The sequence below is a fragment of the Zingiber officinale genome, chromosome 4B (assembly GCF_018446385.1).
Source record: "Zingiber officinale cultivar Zhangliang chromosome 4B, Zo_v1.1, whole genome shotgun sequence".
Classification (NCBI taxonomy): domain Eukaryota; kingdom Viridiplantae; phylum Streptophyta; class Magnoliopsida; order Zingiberales; family Zingiberaceae; genus Zingiber; species Zingiber officinale.
Genome location: NC_055993.1, coordinates 2980597 through 3003474, shown reverse-complemented (window position 1 = coordinate 3003474; position 22878 = coordinate 2980597). Strand labels below are relative to the sequence as shown.

Genomic DNA, 22878 nt, shown 5'->3' with positions numbered 1-22878 from the left:
CAAGTAGGTCAATGGAGTGACCGGATACTTGGCACGACGAGTAAAAGTCCAAGTGGGTCAAAGGGATTGACCGGACACTTGGTGGGGAGTCCTGGCAGGTCAAGGGAGTGACCAGATGCGAGGCATGATGTACCAAGAGGTCAAGGTTGACCGGATGTTGGTTAGGGAGGTTTGGGACTTGGTTTTGGGCAAAAACCAAGTGCTGGATCGATCCGTGGATCGATCCAGGATGTGGATCGATCAGTGGATCGATCCAGATTCTTCCCAGCGAACAGAAAGCTTCTGGATCGATCCGTGGATCGATCCAGAGGTCCCGATCGATCAGCCAATCGATCGGGACGATGCTGCTTCGCGCGATAAGCGCTGGATCGATCCGTGGATCGATCCAGGCGCGTTTCCAGAGCACAGAGGCGCTCTGGATCGATCCGTGGATCGATCCAAAGCCTCCCCGATCGATTCGGAACATTTGAATCGATCGGGATCCGACCGTTGCGTCGGGTTTAAAGCCGCAGGCGAGCGTGGTCTTCGGCATCTCTTCACGAGCTCTTCTCAGATTCATTCCAGCTCCTCCACAGCTCTCTACAAGCACGTGATCGCCAGTTCTTGAAGGTTCTTGGAGGCTTTCCAAGTCAAGAGGCAGATCCATTGCAAGAGGAAGAAGTTAGGGTTAGGGTTTTCACTGCATTTCTTGTAAGCTTGTACTTAATCTTTACTACCCTTTCTTCTTCTTGTACTGAGAGTCTTGTAGGGCTTCTCCGCCCTCGGTAGTTACCGAAAAGGAGTGTTTCATAGTGGAGGGTGCGTGCGTGGTGTGGATCCTTGGATTAGTCACCTCCTTTGGAGGTGGATACCAAGTAAAATCCTAGTGTTAGCGTGGTTGTATTTGTTTCTGTATTTTCCGCTGCACATCCAAGAAGAAACAAGCAACGCCAAGCAACGAAGCGCACCGAGCGAACGCGACGAGCTATTCACCCCCCCCCCCCCCTCTAGCTACCTTCGAACTTCACGAGTCTCGACTTGCAGAGTCTAAACAAGTAGAGAAGTCGAACCTCAACATCGCCATAAAAGCCGAAAAGGACGACTCCGACTCCGAAGCATCGATCGACGAAACTGAAGCGACTCTTCTGGTAAGAAAATTAAATAAGTTCGTTAAAACTAATAAGTTTAAATCGCAGTCGAGGAAATATCAACGCAACAGAAGGACGGTCCAATGCTACAACTGCAACGAGGAAGGACACATCAATGATGATTGTCCCAAACTGAAGAAAAAGAACAAGGAAAAGCCTCAAAAACCAACGTCCTCAACATGCAAGAGCCTGAAGGCTACATGGGATGATTCTTCATCCTCTGAGTCAGAAGTCGAAGCCTTCTCAGGAGTAGCACTGATGGCCAATTATCTCTTTGAAAATGACTCAGACTCAGAGATGAGCATAGATGAAGGGGGAGGATCATCAGAAGAAGAAGAAAGCTACGATGAAGGGGGAGCATTACCAAGTGAGGTAAGGTACGTGATCTCACTCCTACTCAGTCTTTTCAGTTCATCAAAGTGCTGACAAAAGATCTTGCAAAATTAGAAAAAGAAAATGCTGAATTGAAATTGAACCTAGTAAAAGCATGTTCACTAGAAATGTATGATAATCTAAAATTAGAAAATGAAAAAATAAAAGTTGAAATTGAGAAATTGAAAAATAATGATGAATACGTTAATAAATTCCTAAATTCAAAACTAAGAATTTATGGAAAATTAAATTGGTATATTAGAAAACATCAGGGACAACTTAGGAAAGTTCCTAGAAACTATGTACCCCCTAAGTTTTTGAATAACCCAGTAGAAAGGAATCTATACTGGATTCCAAAATCTCTGTTAGATTAAATTTTTTATAAATTAAGAGCTTTCAGCGAGAAAATTAAACATTAAAATTTTGTTATGAGGCTTTGACTAGGAAATGATTGTTGCTCCAATAACCAAGAAGGTCTAGTGTCTCGCCACTACTTGGAAGCCGAATATAGAAATGAAATGTTTAATTAACTTTATGAAAAAACATTAAAATTAAAAAAAAAATAATGCTTTGAAAAGTTTTTAAACATCTTCCTGAAAATTCTTCAAAAATATTTTTTATCTAGAAAAATATGTCTTGCTTAAAATTTTTACTTAGAAAAATTCTCATTTTTTTAATAATCATTTCTGAAATTAGATTTTTTTTTTCTAATCTAAGATTTTCTAAAAATAATATTAAATTTTTACTTAGCAAATTTTTCAAATGACTTAGAATTTTTTTTTAGGATTTTGGAAATGACTTAGAAAATTGTGTTTACCCCGTTTTTGCTGTGATCAAAGGGGGAGAGTTAAGTAACAAGTTTAGGGGGAGTTAGGAAAATTAAATTTTTTAATATTTTTTTGTGTTTGTTGTTGCAAATTTTATTATAGCAATTTTTGTGCTTAAAATGTTAGTTTAGTAATTTTCTTAAAATTACTATTTATTTTTTACCCTAACTTGAACTTGGGTTGATACACATCAAAAAGAGGGAGATTGTTGGACCTAGTGATTGTTTTGATGTGATCAACCAAGTTAGTTAGGTCCTGTTTGTTTTTGATCCCTGTGTCTAAGTGTGCAGGAGCTTAGGAGCGCAGGAAGTCGAGCAGAAGACGCAGCTAACGAGAAAGACGACACGGGAAGGGAGCCGACGGGCTCGGTGCGTCCGAAGGACGAGAGAGCTGCAGAAGAGTACACCGGTGGGCCAAAAGAACGTGCGCGACGTTCGAGGGACATAAAGCCGGGATGGAAGACTGCTCGAGGAGAAGGCCGGGAATTAAGTTCGAGTGAGCTCTATTCCGGTTGGCTGCAATCACCCAAGCGAGTGGAACTAGAGCAAGTCAACCTGGAAGTTGACTTGACAAGTGTTCGGTCAACCAGACGCCATGATCCGTCGACCGAACCCCTATCATCAGAAGCCAGCCGTTGGTGACACGTCAGCAGCCACGTCAGCAACCAACCGTTGGCTGATCGATTGACCGAACCTTCTGATCGGTCGACCGAACCGGAGACTTAGTCGAGCATGCAAATCGGGCCAGCTCAGGGAGAGACCGTTGGCTGATCGGTCAACCGAACAATGGGATCGGTCGACCGAACGTAGGCTCGATCCATACAAACTGCATCTGGACGGAAGGCTGGTCAAGTACGCAGGTTCGATCGACCGAACCTGGGGATCGATCGACCGATCTCTCTGAGTCAAATCCTGATCCCGAAGATCAGGTGAACTGGATAAGTCTTGGAACCCCTATATAAAGGGGTCTCGAACAACTATTCAGATCAACGAAAATCAACTTTGTATTTCATTTCCAAGTAACATGTAAGAGCTTTCAAAGTGTAAAAGACTTCTCCGCCTTCAGAGAAGGAGACTCTGTTAGTACACCCGTTCAACCGCCTTGGATTAACAACCGTTTCAGTTGTAACCAAGTCAATTCGTTGAGCCCCTTTTTCTTCTCTGTTATTTTTACTTAACTTTTCTGTTGCTTTTATTTTGAGTTGAAAGTTTTAAGGAGGGTATTCTTGTTTGCAGGCAATTCACCCCCGACCCCTCTTGCCGGTCCCGCTACACCAACAAACTCTTGATGCCAGAGAATCACCCAAGCGACCGGAGTAACAACCGAACAAGTCAAACATAAAGTTGACTTGTCCAGGCGCCTGGACTTGGTTCAGGTGCCCGGACCACCTTGGTCCGGAACAGGCACCCCGTCGAGAAGTTGCTGCGAGGATGACATTCAGAATCCACGTCAGCACCAATCCAAGCGCCCAGACCGATCCAGACACTCGAGCGAGGATAAAATATTATCATCAAGTCGTTGAAGAGCCATTGCAAAGTAGATAAGGTACACCACTAGGGCACCCTGACCTACTCTAGGCGCCCAGAGCTACCACATCAACCAACGGACAAATTCAACCAATAGATTATAAATAGAGCTCTGGCCCTAGGAGTTCAAAATAACGCACACTTATGCTTCATTCGTAATTCTATTTTAAGTTGTTTGTGCTTTTACTTTTGTAAGACTTCTTTGCCTACATCGAAGGAGAATTTTAATGAGCTTTCATCACCTTGGATTAATAACTTCCGTGGTTGTATCAAGTAATTATTTTTATGTCTATTACTTTCTTTTTATGTGTTTTATTTCTCATTAAACTACGTGTGTCTTTGCTAAGAACGATAGCAAAAGAAAATTTCTAAATTATATTACAGATAGTTCATCTTCCTCTTACCGACCTACATGGGACCAACAATTATTACCCTTTTAAAAATGTTTAATCTTAACTTCACAATTATTATTGAATAATTTTAATTAAATTTAAGAATAAATTTATATAATAATACTTTATGTACGTAATGGTAAATTGACATGAAAAAAAAAAATAAAACGGGGAGCTTTTTTAATATTTTACAAAAATGAGGCGTCCCAATTGATATATCAACTCTTCTGATCTCTGGTCGATCCCCATTCCTTGTCTAGTGTTCCGAAAGGTCTTCGATCCTTAGTCTTTCCTTAATCGCCTCTATTCTCCTCCTCTTCTTCTTCTATCCTCCGCCGAGCAAACCTCGTAACCCTACCGAGCTGAACTCCAGTAAGAGACTCAAGGCGGCTTTCTGTTCTTTCTCTGCAACTAACAGCGTTATCGAGCCTGAAGAGAGCCGAGGCCGGCTCCATCTTTCCGTCTTACAGTGTGCCGCCATGAGCTTCGACTTGGTGCTGAAGCCATGCTGCAGTGGCTGCGGATCGGCGACCGACCTCTACGGGAGCGGTTGCAAGCACACCACGCTGTGTCTTTCCTGCGGCAAGAGCATGGTGGCCAATCGCGGCCGCTGCCAGCATTGCGGCGCCTTCATCACCCAATTGATCCGGGTGTGGGCTTGATCCGTGTTAGAACCTACGTTTTTGTTCGGATTCTGTCAGTTTTCCTTGCGTACGAAGATTAGGGTTTTTGAATGGATTCCTGTCTAGTTTCCCTCATCCTTTATGTTTGATTGGTAAAAAAAGGAAACTCGAAGCATGCCTTGTGTTTAGGTTTAGTGCCTTTATAATTAACAACGGTTGAAAAATCATTCATTCAGTAGTTAAGACTTAAGAGAAAAATGATGTCACTTATCCATGACTAGATCTGCCTTTTTTTAACTCTATATCTCGTCTTTTATTTATTTGGCATTCCTTACAAAATCTGGCAATATTCTTATTGAGTCTTATGTATTGCCCTCTACGTATCATCAACTGTATATTTTCTGAATGAGCTCCTTAGGAAATGATTGAGTGTTTTCTGATTGTAATTTTACATTGGTTCATTGCTCGGACCTTTCTTTAATTGTAACTTTGCCTTTCATCTTATGCCTAGGAATACAATGTACGGGCAAGTGCTAGCACTGATAAGGCTTTCTATATTGGAAGGTATGTCTCCGGCTTGCCTCCATTTTCAAAGAATAGTGCAGAAAATAGGTGGTCTCTCCACAAAGAAGGTCTTCAGGGACGTCAGCTAACTGACACTTTGCGGGTATGTCTATTCATCACCATGCTTTTCTACCTACTTGGCCTCTTTTTTTTTATCTTACTGTGCTTGAAAAATGTTCACAGCTATTGCTTGTTGGAGAATATAAGATACTCATGGTTAAGAAGCCAAATTGTCAATTCTTATTGTCTTGGATCCTTGATCCATTCATTGAACTCTGTATGTGACGAACAGCCATCGCCAGTCCCAAGCCTGGATAAAGGAGGAGGGCTATGTTCGGTTGTCAACCAATGTTAAAACTATGGCAAATATTCAATAAAATTGTGGTCATGCTAGGTTGTTCCCCAGAAGAAACACATTGCAAGGTCCGACTGTAATGTCTGGTCAAGGACCGCTACATCTCCAGAACTTGGGTGTAGTGCTAAATATGCAAGAGTTCGCATTAAAGGGTCCGACTGTAGTGTATCGATAAGGAGGAGGGTTGTTAAAATTATAACAAATATTTAATGAATGGATTCATTAAACGATTGTGTTAATACTAGGTTATTCCCTAGAAGGAACGCGTTGCAAGGTCTGACTGTAATGTCTGGTCAAGGACCGCTATATCTCCAGAACTTGAGTGTAGTACTAAATATACAAGAGTTCGCATTGAAGGGTCCGACTGTAGTGTATTGACAAGGACCGCTATATCTTTATGAGAACTTGGGTGTAGTGTTAAGTGGGCAAGAGTTCTCACACCATAGGTTAGATAAGAACAAAAATGAAAAGAAAACTAATAATCTAAGATGTGGAACATAGAACATAGGAACATTCACTGGTAAATCAATGGAGGTAGTAGATACGATGATTAGGAGAAGAATTAGTATTTTTTGTGTACAAGAGATAAAATGGGTAGGCGAGAAGGCAAAACTGATAGAGAACTTGGGTTTTAAGTTATAGTACACAGGAAAGAGTAAAACAAGCAATGGAGTGGGTATTGTTGTAGATAGTTCGTTAAAGAATAAAATTGTATGAGTAGTTAGAAAAGGGGATCGAACTCACTTGGACGAACTCACTTTTTATACTAATTATGGACGAACTCACTTCACATATACAAGACACAGTACCGTGGTATATGTTGTTTGTAGATGATATTGTTTTGGTAGATAAAACATGTGAAGGAGTAATGCTAAATTAGAATCTCGGCAGGAAACACTAGAAGGGAAAGGTTTTAGGCTTAGTAGAATAAAAACAAAATATATAGAATTTAAGTTTAACAATATTTGACGTAATGAAACAATTGTTAAGATAGGAGATGACCGGTTGTCCGGCACCGAGAGCTTTAGATATTTAGGATTATTTTTGCAAAATAATGGAGCGATTGAGAGAGATATTTTACATAGAATATAAGCAAGATGGTTGAAATGGAGGAGAGTGTTGGTTGTTTTATGTGACTGTAAAATACAAGACTTGAAGGAAAATTCTATAAAATCGTAGTTAAATCTGTTATGTTATATGGAGCCGAATGTTGGGCTATGACTCGAGCACATGAGTAGAAGATAAGAGTTGCAAAGATGAGGATGTTAAGGTGAATGTGTGGACATATGAGAATGGACAAAATAAGAAATGAGAGCATTAGATAGAGTCGGAGTTGCATCTATTGAGGGAAAACTCGGATAGACACGTTTAAGATGGTACAGACATGTAATTAGACGACCAATAAATGCTCCAGTTAGACGATGTGAAACTATGACAAACATGCATATCAGGAAGATGAAAACAAAAAAAGACTTTGTTAGTAACAATAAAACAAGATAAAATTTATTTAAATATAGATGATGATATAGTAGGAAATAGAGCTCAATAGTATAAAAAGATCCATATAGCCGACTCTTAGTGGGATATGGCTTGGTTGTTGTTGATGTAAGATTTTGTATCCCAATAGGATTGATTTTACTGCGTGTACTGAGCCTTCATCTAAGTATATTACAACCTAACCAAAGCATGAAGACATATATATCTATATTCAGCAATATTTTTTCTTTTAAAAAAAAATCTAATGCTCTTATTTTAATATATTAGAGACAAAGGACTGCTCACAACCTTGGATTTTGTAGGTTAACATCAATTAAGGTTGAACAATTGGAAAACCACATATTCTGCTATCCCTAGTTGTTGTCTTGTTGACTATACTACTCAATAAGTTGGGTTAAGCATGAATCTGTATGCATATTTGATTCTGCTAAACAGTCATGAAGGTGCTGCACCAACATTGCTGGAGAGTGCACAAAGGCATGCTAACTAAGTTGAGTCCAAATGATGGGGGACGACGGAGCAAACTGGTAGAGCCCATAATTTATGACTCGGGATAAACCACAGGACGGTCTAACAACTAAATTGAAGCTTGTTTTGGCTCCAAATATTTTTATCCTTTTTGTTATTATTCTTATTGTTTTTCAAGTCTAGGATTTAGGGGTATTTTTATCTTTTGCAGGGTTAGGGTTTGAGTCTATATAAATACCTGTTTACTTGTTTTTGGCAAGTTTTTGATTAATAAGAATTTATGGCCGTGCTGTTTCTTCCTAAACATCGAGTTTGGTTGTCTATCTCCTTGCATAATACGGAATCAACAGGGTTTAAAAGATTTTGGTATTCGTGCGCGAATCAATGAAATTGATAGTTATCCGTTACATCAGTTGGTATGAGAGTCAAGTTGATCCTGTGGAATCATATCACCGAGAAGACATTAACGCGTCGACCAACCAAATCGAAGCTTGTTCTGACAATGATGTAGCTGATAACTATCGAAGATTGATGCGGGAATGACATAGCAAATTTCCAAAGGCCATATATCAGAATAAGGCTATGTTTTTTTTTTCACTTGTAGCTCTCTCAGAGATCTATATTTGTTGGAACCCGTAACCGTCAAATTTCATATTTGAAAAAATTGTTTAGGGCCTTTTCGGAGGCTTCGAACATCTTTTTACTAATTTTAGTAATTTTATATTTTTGGTATTTAGGGTATTTTTAGTATTTTCATATTGCAATTAGGGGTTTGGCTTTATATAAACATCTTGTTTAGCTGTTTTTTAAGACAATTTGTGATTAATAAGAATTTGGGACCATGCCTTTTTTCCCATTCATCGAGTTTGGTTGCCTATCTTCAGGTATTCTAGGGAATCAACCGGGTTTAGAAGATCGCTTTTCCGCGAATCAACGGAACTAATAGTTATCTGCTGCATCAAAATTGCTAGAGTTGCAAGAGCAAGAAATGCCCAATTTTGTGTTGATGAAAAATAAGAGAAATTTATTAACTATGGATTTAGAATCCATCCTTTAATTAATTTTACATCAAGTAAACGAGGGAAAGTGTCTCAACTCTTGTATAATTTATCTTTTTCTTTGTTTATCCTTAGGAGTAAACAGGGTGTTAGGGTTCAATTAAAGTCTCATATTGGAAAGATTTGATAAAGATCATGGATTTAAAAGAATGTATGATATCTCCATTGGAATGAGGTCTTTTGGGGAGAGTCCAAAAGCAAAGTCATGAGGGTCTAGGCCCAAAGTGGACAATATCATATCATTGTGGAGATATGTGAATATTCTTTAGACACAACAAATGATATCAGTGCTACAGGTTTTGGTGAATTTCTTTAATATGTCGGGGGCGACTTCTGTAAAGTTTGATATAGTGAAATTTAACGGAACTGGAAACTTCGGATTATGGCAGAGAAGTGTTAAGGACTTGTTGGTGTAACAAAGCATGGTGAAGACGCTAGGAGAAAGAAAATCGGAAAGCATGTAGAGATCAGATTGGGAAGAATTTCAGGCGAAGACAGTGACAACAATAAGGCTTTGTCTTACGGATGATGTGATGTACCATGTCATATACGAAGAGTCACCGGTGATAGTTTGACAAACGCTGGAAAGTAGATATATGTCAAAGTCATTGATAAACAAACTGTATCTTAAGCAGAAATTATTCGGGTTGAAGATGACAGAAGGAACCGATCTGAGCCAACACATCAACGTATTCAACCAGATTGTGAGCGATCTGAAGCGGGTTGATATGAAGATCGAAAACGAAGACAAGACGCTGATGTTGTTGAATTCTCTACCTTCATCTCTTACGTATGAGAATTTTGTTACTACTTTGATGTGGGGTAAGGAAACTCTCAAATTAGAGGAGATCATAGGTGCATGGCTAGATTTTCACTAAAGGAAGAAAACAATTGGATATGATTCTCTTATGTAGAGAGAATTTTAATAAAGCTTCGGCCGTTTTTGTGTAGTAGGCACGTCGCCGAACCATGGTAACTCTTCTTCTTCTCCTTTCTCGTGTTTGCTCTCCTTTTGTGTTGCTCCGTGCGATCTCTTTCTCTTCCTCTTCTTCCGAACCATGAGGTTGAGAGGTGTTGCCCCCGTCTTTGCGCAACAATTGGTTATTGGTATCAGAGCCCAAGGGCAAATCCATGAGGGCCTGGCCCCATGAGGTCAGGATGACTAGATGCTTCCGGGGAGACCTGGAATAGGTCAGGGTGACCGGATACTTGCGAGTAGGTCAGGGTGACCGGATACTTGTGGGGAGGCGAGTAGGTCAGGGTGACCGATGCTCGCGGGGAGGCCCGAAGCAAGTCAAGGTGACCAAATGCTCACGGGAAGATCCAAAGTAAGTCAAGGTGACCGGATGCTCACGAGGAGGTCCGAAGCAGGTCAAGGTGACCGGATGCTCGCAGAGAGACCCAAAGTAGGTCACGGTGACTGAATGTTCGCCGAGAGGCCTGAAGTAGGTCAGGGTCAACGGATGCTTGTGGGGAGGCTCGAAGCAAGGTTAAAAGTGACTGGATGCGGATGCTTACGGGGAGGCCCGAAACAGGTCAGGGTAACCGAATGTTCACAGGGAGACCCAAAGCAGGTCAGGATAACTGGATGCTTGTGAGAAGGCCTGGAGCAGGTCAGGATGACTGGATACTTGCGAGGAGGTGAGTAGGTCAGGATGATCGGATGCTCGCACGGAGGCCCGAAGCAGGTCAAGGTGACCGAATGCTCGCGGGAGGCCCGGAGCATGTCGAGATGACTGGATGCGGATGCTTGCGGGGAGGTCCAGAGCAGGTCAGGGTGACCAGATGCTCGTGGGGAGGCCTGGACAGTAATTGTGGTCCTTTGTTTAAGGGGAGGATTGTTGGGATTCAATCAAAGTCCCACATTGAAAAAATTTGGTAAAAATCATGGGTTTAAAGGGATGTAAGATATCTCTATTGGAATGAGACCTTTGGAGAAAGCCCAAGAGCAAAATCATGAGGGCCTAGCTCAAAGTAGACAATATAATGTCATTGTGGAGATGTGTGAATATCCTTTAGGTACAACAAAGGGCATTAGTTCTTCCGTGTATTGTGAAAGAAGTCTCTGAATTAGATTATAGTGTGTTCACTACATCTTTAATTTGGATAGTTGTAATATCTTTGATAACTTTTTGCCTTATTCCTATGGTATTTCTATTCCTTTCTTGATGTATGGGACTTCACTATAATGGTGCAGGAGAAGTACAAGAACAAACCGTGGATATTGGAAGATGAAACTGGCCAGTTTCAGTTTCAGGGTCAATTGGAGGGCTCACAATCTTCAACTGCTACTTATTTTCTGTTAATGATGCAAGGAAAGGAGTTTCTTGCTTTTCCAGCTGGTTCCTGGTATGAGTTGGTCTCTAGGACGAAAATATTTTTTTTAGTCCCTTTGATTCTCAATGGTTGTTTCTCTGTTGCTATTTCTCTTGTTTTTTTTTGTTATATCTTTTGTAAGTTAATTAACATCACATTGCTGGTCTGCCCTTGTCCCTTAAAATTGCATTCATTCCATATCCCGTATGCATTCAAGGTGGATTCCGAGAACATACTCAGAGCTTATGGGGACTCTATATGTATCTATAGGTACAATTTTACCAAGATTGCACAATACAAACAATTGACTTTAGAAGAGGCTGAAGAGAAAATGAACAAAAGGAGGCATAATGCAACTGGATATGAGAGGTGGATGATGAAGGCAGCAATTAATGGTGCTGCTGCCTTTGGTGAATTGAAGAAGAATGAAGGTATCACCAAAGCTGAGGCTGAGGGAAGCAATAAAGCAAAGAAAGGGAAGAGCAATGATGAAGGAGATCACTCTGACAAGGGTGATGAAGATGAGGAAGAAGAGGAGGCAAGAAAGAATAGGCTCGGACTTAACAAAAAGGGTGTTGATGATGATGAAGAAGGTGGTAAAGGAGGTGATTTTGATTTAGATGATGATGACATCGAAAAAGGTGGGTCATAGTAATGTGATTTCTGATTAGTTTTGTTGCTTCTGATTTTAGTACATGCTATTTTGTGCTTGCAGATTTATTAGGTTGAGAAGATATTAGTTGTTGTTTTGGTTAAATGACTTAATTGTTTTATACCCTCTCTTGGCTTTTTCTTTCGTGTGGTTGCACTATATATGCATCACATCATGTCCATAAAGAATATAATTCTATACTAGATCTAACAAAACAAGGTGAGGGTCCTTATATTTTTTACTTGTGATAAAGAAATTCTTGGACTAAGTTTGTCTAGGCTCTCTTATTGTTTCATTCCACATATTTTCTTTGTCATTTAATACTTGTATAGGTTATATTGAGTTCTCATTTCTTTGCCTTAAATCCAACATGAATTAGGATGGGCTTATTTGCATTTTCTTTCATGCTTTTGAAACTTTTTCAAGTGGCAAGTCTTTCATAGCTGGTTATCCTTTCATTACCTGGAAATGACTGGTTTCCAGTGACACCTTTAACTCACGTTGAGGATCAATGTTTTTGCTACTTCTCAGCTTAGTTTCTTTCATTGATGATTTCTCATTTCCATTGTTTCAGTGTATGCTGATTATCACACATTTAAATTTGCTTGAGTTTATTAAAGTACCTGTATATTGGTGCCTGTTAGTTTCACTCAATAATTTTGGATTTTCTATATGTTTAATCTTTCATAAAGTTAGTGTTGATGATTTTGGTACATGTGTCGGTGCATTTATTCATGGATCATATTGATTTTGCATCTTTAGGTGATGACTGGGAACATGAAGAGACCTTCACAGATGATGATGAAGCTGTCGGTAATGATCCTGAGGAAAGAGAAGATTTAGCTCCCGAGATTCCTGCTCCACCCGAAATTAAGCAGGTTTCTTATGTAAAATATTTGAAAATGAGAATTTGTGGGCTTTTGGTTGCTATATGCGGGTTGGTTGCCTCAGATTTTATGGTCTTTGATCTAGTATTCATTGTTGCATAGACTATTGGATTCCTTTTGACTTATCTTTGAATGTCTTAAAATTGCTAGCTGAGAAGATTTGATAGACTACATTTCACTTTGTAGGTTTATTTACTTGTGATTCTGTCGCTAATAACTGCTTCTCATAATGAGAGTTCATATATGTTGTCTGTCCTTTTTTTTCATGAGATATTTTACTGCTTTTGTGCATGAATTACCATTCTACATGAAATATTGCTGCTTTATGATTTGGATTTGTTAATTTATTTTAATTCTTGTTCTATGTATTCTTTGTTTGTTTGACACAATCATAAATCACCATTCAACAGGACATCATGTTGTACTCATGATGTTGGTCAAATTTTCATTTCAGTTAGATTAGGTCAAATAATCTTAGGCAATAATCAAAAGGACGCTCCTTATTTTTGTTATCATCAAAAGGGTGTTCCATTTAAAAAGATACACATCAAAAGGGTGCCTCATCATATTTCATCTTGAACATATCATTGTTCCAGCGTTGTTGTAACAACTTTGCCCAAACTGCTATAACATAGAGAAAAATTGTTTCAACTTAGTCAAAATTACTATACATGGAGAACTGGTATATCAAATTATTCTTTTTCAACTTGATCTAAATTGCTCAAGTTTAATTAAAATCGCTTCATTGTTATAGCATCTATGACCATAGTTGTTATAACAACAATGAAATAAGGGTATTTTTATATGAAAAATAGAATGGGAGGCCCTTTTGATATATATATATATGGGACACCCTGATTTTTAGTCAATAATCTTTGTTGTATTTCCATGGTGCTCACACACATGTACATAAAATAGTGAGCAGTTGGTATTTTTTGCTTGTTTCGTATAGTTCAGAAGCTCTAACTCCTTTCTCATAAAAGCTCCTATTTGTTGATGGTGTTCTACGAAATTCTCAGGAAAATTACACTGATCTATTGTTTGGAATGCTCGTAGGATGAGGAGGATGAGGATGAAGAAGATGGTGGTCTGAGTAAATCAGGGAAGGAGTTAAAGAAACTGCTTGGAAAAGCTGCTGGATTAAATGAATCTGAGGGTGAGGAGGAGGAAGAAGAAGATGATGTAAGCACAGTTTTCTTTATCCACTTGCATTTTTGTATACAAACACATGTATATTGCCTACACTTTTCATGCACATACTACAGTTGTTTTTACATGTCTTGCTAACTGATTTGCATGATATATTATTTTAAGCACATTTATGCACCTACTCGTGTGTCATTTATATAACTTAACAGCCATGTAGATGAGATAATTGATTCAAAAACTTGATAGGTTGAACTATTGAACTTCTCACTAATATTAAGTTTATAGTAGTTCGCTCATTTGTAATCTCCTTTATTAACTCATAACTATGACCTTCATTGAGTGTGAAAATCGCCCCCGGTTAATGGTTTACATCATCCTTAAGATCTAAAGGTCAACATAACCCGAAATGCTTAATTGGCAATATATGAGGTTGATTAATGCCTTCGCCATCAGACAAGAAACCATTCCACACTCTTTGTCATGTTTATGGTTAAGCTTTGATTTAACGCCATTTGTAACAAACTAATCAGATGAGAGAAATTAATTTATTAAGTTTATGAGGCCCAACAATTGATCCAAAATCTTGAAGTCCGAGTTGGTAATAGTTTTGCTCATTTAAGTTTATAAGCTCTCTCTGCAAGTGCAGATTAGGTCCTCACAATCTTTCACTTAAGACTCATTCGTCATCACTACCTCAATCCAAGAATAACTCAAACTATCTATAATTGGCAACATGTGAGCTTTAAAGCAGTGCCTTCATAAAAACAGCCAATTCCTACTCTTCACCATTCCTCTAATAAGAATGCACCATTTGTCACGATCAATATTAATAGGTATAGGAGGAACCAACCAAATGACTTTGTTGGGGCCAGCTATACGCAAAATGAATTCGTCTTTGTAAATCCCTGGTCTAGCGCATAACTCCATGTGGGAGTAAATATGGCGTCAAATTCGTATTAACTGTTTTTGCATCCAAAAGATATATTCCACCAAACTACCTTAGTTTTCTTGAAAATATTGAATAGGCTTGAGAAAGACTTAAAATTAAATAAACTCTTGTTATTCATGACCGGAATACACATATCTATTTCCTATACCATCCGGCTGATTGCTTTTCCCAGACTAAGCTGTTCTGGGACTTCATGCTCTTAAGTTCTCACATACTTCACCTTTTCTCATTTTTGAATCAAATGCTGTCTTTTTATGGTGATCGTCCTCTATTGGCTGCATACTTGGCTACTTGAATCAGGCTGTTAGTAACCAACATTTTTGTTGATTCAAATATGAGAAGCTACTCATCTCTAGTTATTCTTTCAAATGCTAGGAGGAAATGCAAGATATTTGTCAACTTTGATTTACTATTAATGTAGATTGTTGTCATTGAACTTGGACTATGCTATTGTTTGGGACTCTTTTTTAACTCTTGAGATCATCTTTCATTTCTAGGATGATGAAATTGTCATGTCCCCTGTGTTAGCACCAAAACAAAAAGATACTCCGAAGGATGAACCAGTAGTAAGTACTCCCTCCAGGGCAACACCTCCCCCAGTATCTGGCCGGTCCACTCCATCTGCATCTAAATCATCAAAAGCAAAGAGGAAACCTGGTAGCGACGAGAAGAGTAGTAGTAGTAATAATTCTGTGCCTGCAAAGAAGGTGAAGCTGGAAAATGTATGTGTCTCCTTACGTTCTTGTTAGTTTTCTTGTGCATTTGCCGTTACCAATTATGTGATTCCTCTTTTTCAGTCAATTGTTAAAGATGAGCCTGTCAATTCATCTAAACCTAGTGTGTCCACAAAACCACCATCTACAACTGCTAGACCTGGTTCATCGACACCTTCTACAGCAGCAGTTACTGAGGAGGAAATTAGAGCTGTTGTTGCTGCTGGTGGTCCTGTGACGACACAGGATTTAGTTGCAAAATTCAAATCCAGACTGAAAGCTCCGGAGGTACATTTCATTATCTGATTTTATTACTGAAAAACAGCTACTTGCTGTAAATACAAATACAAAACTCAAGCTTGCGATTCCAAATCTTGGATCAATCACTATAATCCTTTAATCTGACTGTCTATTATTCAAGAGACCTACACTTTTAGGCATTGAAATCAATCTTATTGCGTGACCTTAAAACTAAGAACATCATCAACCAACTTGAAATTTATAACAAGAACCCTACCTCTAGTAAACTAATTCAAATGGTGTTTTCATTCTTTTTATGTTTTCAGGACAAGAAAATCTTTGCTGACATTCTTCGGAGAATATCCAAGATACAGAAGGTCAATGGTCATAACTACGTTGTGATCAGAGACAAATAGTCCTTCAATATCGCACTGAGCGAACGGATTACCACACACTGATGCGTTGAAAAATCTTTGGCTGATGCACTGTTTTCTAAATTATCTCCTCGGTTTTATTGCTCTATGGATTAGTATTTAAGCCCGAAAGGGTTAAACAAAAGGTTTCAATTTTATGAGTAAATGCACTTTTGTAGTGTTTTCTTTTGTATCACAGCTTTCTCTACTTTGATCGATAAAATATATTTATTATCAGGACATACACTTTAGGAATCACTAAAGATTATTTATTTCTCAACAAATTCAGTCATCAATTGTTTCTAATCAGTCGGGTGATAATGAAGTTAACCTTCTAATTGCAGTCTAGGGGAACATTTAAAGACTTGGTTAAAAGTAGTTTTAAAAAAATGAATACGGACATAGTTCGGAGAACATTAAAAGTGAGCTGGTTGCATTTGGCATGCTCTTAAGGTTTGACTGAGTTAATTAATTGGCATTAGAGTGTTTAATGATCTCATGTGCTCAGAATTAAGAAAAATGATCACAAACAGATCTTGTATGATGCGTCTTTAATGAACTCATTGCAATATCCATTGTTAAAAAGTGTGTTCGAGAAATCAAAATGGAAATTATTCGATCAAAAAATAAGAAAGCAGCACAGCTTGCAGACACACAGCAATCAACAGGGTTTTGTTTTGCCTATCAGCAAGCGGCCGGAGGTTTATCGACCCATCGAATTCGGCACCCTCTTAATTGCAATTTCTCGATCAGCAATGGCGAAAGGAGGTTCCTCATTCCGGTGAGGAGCTTCAACTTCTTTAACTTTTCATAGGAAGCTCTCAGGGCAATTTCAAACCACTCAATTGGCACAAGACTGAGATGTACCAACTTCACATCTTGTAGGCATTTCAGAGTTCCAAGTAATATGCACAAACCCATGCCTGAAACTGGACAGTATGATATATTTATCTGCAAAAAGATTGTTGAATTAGATCGAACAAGCTTCTTTTAAGATCTTCGACATACAATAAGTTAGTTTTTATTTTTGAGATTACAAGTTACTAACCTGTCTGAGGTTTTCAGTATACTGGGCAAGAGCAAATAGACCTTCATCATTTACCAAATTGCAGCGCTTCAAATCCAGCTCAGAAAGGCGTCGACAACCGATGGCGATTTTTGCAATGCCTGAACTTGAAACGTGAGGCAAACCTCTCAGTTCCAGATCACGAAGGTCTACCAAATGACTGACTTGCTTCAGACCTCGGTCAGATATCTTCGTGCAGTAGCAGAGGTTTAACTTTTGTATCAACTTGCAACCAGTTGCTATGGCAGCTAAACCATCATCAGTAACCTCAACGCACCTGTGCAGTCAAGTTTGTTTGAAATTTCCTTCAGATTTGAAGGACATGCAGAAGTTGAATGTATTGCATATGAAAACAAACATACCGGTAAAGATCAAGTTCGTGAAGCTTTCTGCAGTTGGATGCAATATGAACAAGGCCTTCATCGGAAATCATATAACAAAGGCCTAGTTTCAAGACTAGCATCTTTGAACACCTAGACAAATTCTGCATCGCTGGAATTGAGATGGAAATTAATACAATGCAACTAGAAACATAGAAACACAAGCTATTCATGATTCAACAATGATGAGAACAATAACTTACCAGTATCAGTTATACTGCAGTCTGTGAGATCTATCTCCTCAAGATTGGAGCAACAAGTTCCAATATATTCCAGACCCTTATCGGTTATTAAACTGCAGGACTCTAATCGGAGGCATCGAAGCTGTTTACATTGATCTCCTATAGCCATAAGGGCTTTGTCTGTAAGCAGACGACAGCATGTCAGATCAATAGTTGTTAAGTGAACGCAACTAGCTACAAGCTCACAGATCCCCTCATCAGTCACCCATTGGCATTTGCTAAGCCCTATCTTAGCTAAGTTCTTGCAGTTCAGACCAATTATCTTAAGACTTGATGCAGAAACTTGAAAACCATCAAGTTTCAATACTGTCAAGCTATCCTTCAAACCATTCAACTTCGAAAGGAAGAGTGGCGCCAGCTCCTGCGATGTACAACTTCCACATGAACACTAGCATAGAAGAAAAACAGTATTGTGACTTTTCTTCAAGTAAATTGTGCTTATTTCTAAGTGTCTAAACCTTACAGGAAAACAATCTCCAACATTGAGTTTCTGAAGACAATTGCTTCCTTCAATCACTGAGGTTAAGCCACTAGAAGTCACATTTTCACAACGAGAGACGTTGATGCTCTGCAATAAAATATAAACAAAAATCATTGTCTGTTATATCCCAAGCGATTGGTTGAACTATCAACATCTGCATTAGTATTATTGACTAAACGTATCAGGATCGTCAACTGCTATGCTCCTCTTCAAATACATTGGCTTGGTGATTCCCACAAAGCCACGACTGTCGCTCGAAATAAAAAATGGAACAATATTCAACAACACTTACCCGTAATGAGTTGTTTCGGTGCTTTAGAGATTGTAATCCCTCATCATCTATATCGGAGCATCCTACCATATTCAGAACTTCCAGCTTGCCAAGAGAGGAAATGGAGTTGATCGATCTATTCGTAATCTGAAAAGAGAAATAGATGACAACGCATGAGATCTCCACCAAATGGGGGGAAAACACACCTTTTAGATAAGCAACTAATCCTGGCTAACAACCAGTATTGCATGGAAAGATCTTACTAGGCGAAGTTGAAAACTTGAGATATAAATCCCATAAAAAAATTACAATAAACAACATAAAGGAGATTAACTAGTATACTTTCAAATGATCTCCTTGGTGAATATTTTGGGGATCAAAAGATATCTTTTTGATACGACAATCGATGGAAATTCGATGTGGAAACTGGAAAGTTACCTTGAGATATGAGATGTCCAACTCCTTCAGATCCTGGCACTTCTTAGCGAGCAGATCGATCCCAATATCGGAAATCTCCAGACACCACTTGATTCCGAGTATCTCCAGTCCGGCGCACCCCACCGCCACCGTCGCGAGACCGACATCTGTCAGCCCGAGGCACTTATCCAACCGCAACTCCTTCAACCCGGCGGCCGCCGCAAGCGCGGCGGCCTCCCGATCCCCCACCCCGACGCAGTGTGACAGGTCCACAGCCTCCAGGTGCGGGCACGCATCCACGAGAGCCATCAGGCCTCGCCACCCAACCCCACTGGCGCGGCTAAGGCTCACGGATCTTAGCCGCAACAGATCCACCCCGGCAGCGAGGGCTGCAGAGAGGGAGCGGTCGTCGAGGGCGGGGCAGGCAGAGAGATCGAGGCACTCGAGTCCAGCGGCAGAGCGGCGAAGCAGGCCAGTGAGGGCCTCGAGGCGGAGGACGCGGAGCGAGCGCCGATGGAGTTCCTCGGCGCGGAGGAACCCGCGGCAGACGAGCCGGCAAGACTTGCGGTCTCGGGGGTCGGGTACACGGTCGAGGATGTTGGCGAGCAAGTCGAGGGGGAACACGGTTGCCATGTCGCAATCGCAGGGTGGCTGCCTATTCATCTCTGCTTCAGCAGGACGTCGAGAGCATCAGGTGGGGATGAACAGGAAGGAGGGGAGAGGGACAAAGGGGTGCAGAATGGGGAAGATAGGAGCGTCGGAGAAGCTGGTCGGCCGGCGGAGCAGCGAGTCTCTTCCTCGTCGGGATCGCATGACTCAAAGAAGAAGAAGAAGAAGAAGCAGCAGCAGCAGCTCCGTTTCCCTTCAAATTCCTTCCTCTCTAGCAAACGAGAGAGAGAGAGACGAAGAGCCGAAGAAGCGAGGCCTGATCTGGTTACCGCCTCCACCGAGTGCTCATATCCCGTAATAAACAAACCAAATGACTAAAATGCCCCCATAGATCTCAATGTACCTTGTTCAAACGAAAGGGCTATATGGTAAAAGTGTACGAGGAGGACCACATGGCGGTTGGGGATTGGAGAAGGCGTTACCTGGTGATGGCAGCGGAGGGGTGGGGGCGCAATGGGTACCCCCGTCCCAAGTACAGGGGCCGTTCGGTTCGTGCAAGCTGTCCCTCCCCTCTCTTTATGATTTATTATTATTATTATTATTTATCAAATTAATTATTTATCTGGATAATTACATGAAAAAATTGCTCTTAAAGATAAAAACGTGAGTGCACCGTCTTCCTTCTTTCTTTCCGTTTAATAATTCATTTCATTTCATTGGATCAAGGAAGGGAATCGTGTTAGAGGGCGTTTCCGTGGTGTACTATATTTTATTGATGCTAATTCCAGCGTAATGGATGCCGATTCGGGTAACGACGACATCGAGAGGCGGCAAATTCCGTACGGCAAAAGCAGCGACGAAAGAGAGAGAGGCTGGGGCCCGCGAGGAGTGGCGCGTAAGCCCGTACGCACCTAAGGACGGCTGTACCCGCCGGTTGCCGTATCTGATGGGAGAAGCTGGGCCCCGCGGAAAGGATAGAGGACAGTGGTGGATTTAATGCTGCAATCTCGATTAAATTTAAATAATTGATGAAATTCGATTAATTCAAAATTTTATTTTTTAAGAAAAATCTTGATTATTTTATTTTATTTTATTTTTTAAACTTTAATTAAATCGAATCGATCAATGGCGATCGGTCAATATGTCATAATGAATCGATTGTTGCCTTGGATTAGACCGTTAGTAGTTATATGTTTGATTTCATAGGTTTGAGGCAAAGAAACCAGATATTTCTCTAATTTTAATTCTGAGAGTCTTATGTAAGTAGGACGGTAAACGAGCGAAGTTGAATCAAACAGTAAAAAATTCGAGCTCGGATTTGATTCGCTATCCCTAAGCTCATTTTTGAATCGATTGTTGCCCTTGGATTGAGACCGTTAGTAGTTATATGTTTACTTTCATAGATTTGGGACAAAGTTATGAGATATTTCTCTAACTTTAATTATGAGAGTCTTACGTAAGTAGGATGGTAAACGAGCGAAGTTGAGTCAAACAGTAAAAAATTCAAGCTCGGGTTTGATTCGTTATTCCTAAGCTTAAGCTCGATTCGAGTTTGGTTTAAGTTTTAATTCTAATTCTCGAGTTCGGTTTTAATAAAATTAAATAGCTCGAGCTCGGCTCGAGTTCGATTCAAACTTTAGTTCTTAAGATCGAATTCGGATCGGAATTAGCTCGAAAAAATCTCATTTAAAATTAAACGTGCTTAGTTATATATATAGTCTCTTAACAAATACGTTTGTGAGATTCTAAACGAATATGTTCATAAGCTCACGAATCAAATATTATTAAAGTCGAACTCAACTTGATAATATTTTCGAGTTTAAAATCATGCTCGAACTCGGCTCATTAACTTAATCAAATAAATTTGAACGAATTTTAATAGCTCACAGGCGACTCCTTGCACGTATAAATTCGTGTAAAGAAATAGAAAAAGATTATAGAAAAAAATATTATCGATTTTTTTAATGTAAAAAATAATAGGAAAAAAATAGTAAAACAAAGTCTTGGTCAACAGCTATACCTAGTGGTTTACCGGCAGGCAGTCCAGGCACACAGAATAAAAAACATTGCCTTTTATATAATTTATGTTTTCTTTGTTCATCCTTCGAATTAATTAATTAATCATCCTAAAAAATTTCTCATTAATTATAGAAAAATTAAAAACGTTCGACATAATTTATCTAGACTTGTGATGGCAAATTTCTTTTGCTAATTTTAAATCTGACAAATGGGGCCGACTCTCGTGCCTTTCGTGGTTGATAGGTATTAATTATGGATTCGGTTGATAGTTACTTAGGGAGATAAATTTATGCATAATTTTAAATAATATATTTGCATGGCATGAGATGCGCCACCCAAATACTTTAAGGAAGGCATGTGACCACCACTCAATAAGTTAGATTAGTTGCTTGAAAAATAATTAAGATATTGATTTAATGACTCGACTTTAATGCTTTTTGTCAGTTGTGATGGTCAAAAGCATGTTTTGGTCAAAAATATCTCAATTCTCTATATTGTTCCTAGTTGGAGTGTTAGGGAGATTTTTTTCGTATCTTCAGATGTAAATTGTAAAAGAGTTAATATAGTTACTAATATAATTATATCAGACAATACTAAATCACTAAAATCTAATCAATCAAAATATATTTTATAAATTATTATGAAAGATATTTTAATAATATCATCTTTATATATTAATTACATATATGTATTATAATTCAATTCTGGTCCGTCAAATTCTGACCAAATAGATTTATCAAATTTTATGACCAGAACCTACTATGGGATTTCAAGCAACTAATAAAAAGTGACGAATATTCATAATTCCTACGACGAAATCTAGGATGAAATAAAAGGGATTACCTCACTTCTTTTTCATTTAAAACGGGTAACAACAATGATCGTGGGTCAATTTATCAAAAGGCATATCTAAATTTGTAAATTTACTAAAACACGCATGCTACTTTGTTATTTAATAAAATATGCACCTTTTTACAATGCTTTTACCACTCTACCCTCCTGATTACCTTTCCTTTTATTTTCTTTATCATTTCTCTCTATTTTCTCTTTTCTTCTGTGCATGCAACATTTCTTCTCTTTTCTCTCCTCTTTTTTTTCCTCTCTTTTGCACGTGAATTCTTTTTAAAACATTTTAGCACCTTTAATAAGCTAAAATAAATAATGGATGGTATATTTGAACTTCTTGCAACCTCAGAAATCCACAGGAACTGAAATGAGTGCAATTGAAACTCTCTAGGTCCATCAGTGGATTTTGGTCGAAACCC

General features: G+C 39.2%; 2 protein-coding genes across 3 annotated transcripts; one reads left to right on the top strand and one right to left on the bottom strand.

Moving 5' to 3' along the window:
- Positions 1-4476: 4476 nt before the first annotated feature.
- Positions 4477-16321, top strand: LOC121974442 (transcription initiation factor IIF subunit alpha-like). The gene is made up of 9 exons (XM_042525505.1): positions 4477-4894; positions 5379-5534; positions 11007-11158; positions 11396-11766; positions 12540-12655; positions 13721-13846; positions 15260-15484; positions 15560-15763; positions 16042-16321. The coding sequence occupies exons 1-9, from the start codon at positions 4724-4726 to the stop codon at positions 16129-16131; spliced, it is 1611 nt and encodes a 536-aa protein (XP_042381439.1). The 5' UTR covers positions 4477-4723; the 3' UTR covers positions 16132-16321.
- A 343-nt stretch (positions 16322-16664) lies between these two features.
- Positions 16665-19935, bottom strand: LOC121974441 (F-box/LRR-repeat protein 3-like). 2 transcript variants are annotated; one of them, XM_042525503.1, is made up of 7 exons: positions 19007-19935; positions 18590-18715; positions 18280-18384; positions 17778-18204; positions 17557-17686; positions 17177-17471; positions 16665-17079 (listed from the first exon to the last, which is right to left on the bottom strand). In XM_042525503.1, the coding sequence occupies exons 1-7, from the start codon at positions 19646-19648 to the stop codon at positions 16813-16815; spliced, it is 1992 nt and encodes a 663-aa protein (XP_042381437.1). In that variant the 5' UTR covers positions 19649-19935; the 3' UTR covers positions 16665-16812. The 2 variants fall into 2 exon arrangements, with proteins under 2 accessions (XP_042381437.1, XP_042381438.1); XM_042525504.1 differs by having other exon boundaries at positions 17778-18177.
- Between the last annotated feature and the right edge of the window lie 2943 nt (positions 19936-22878).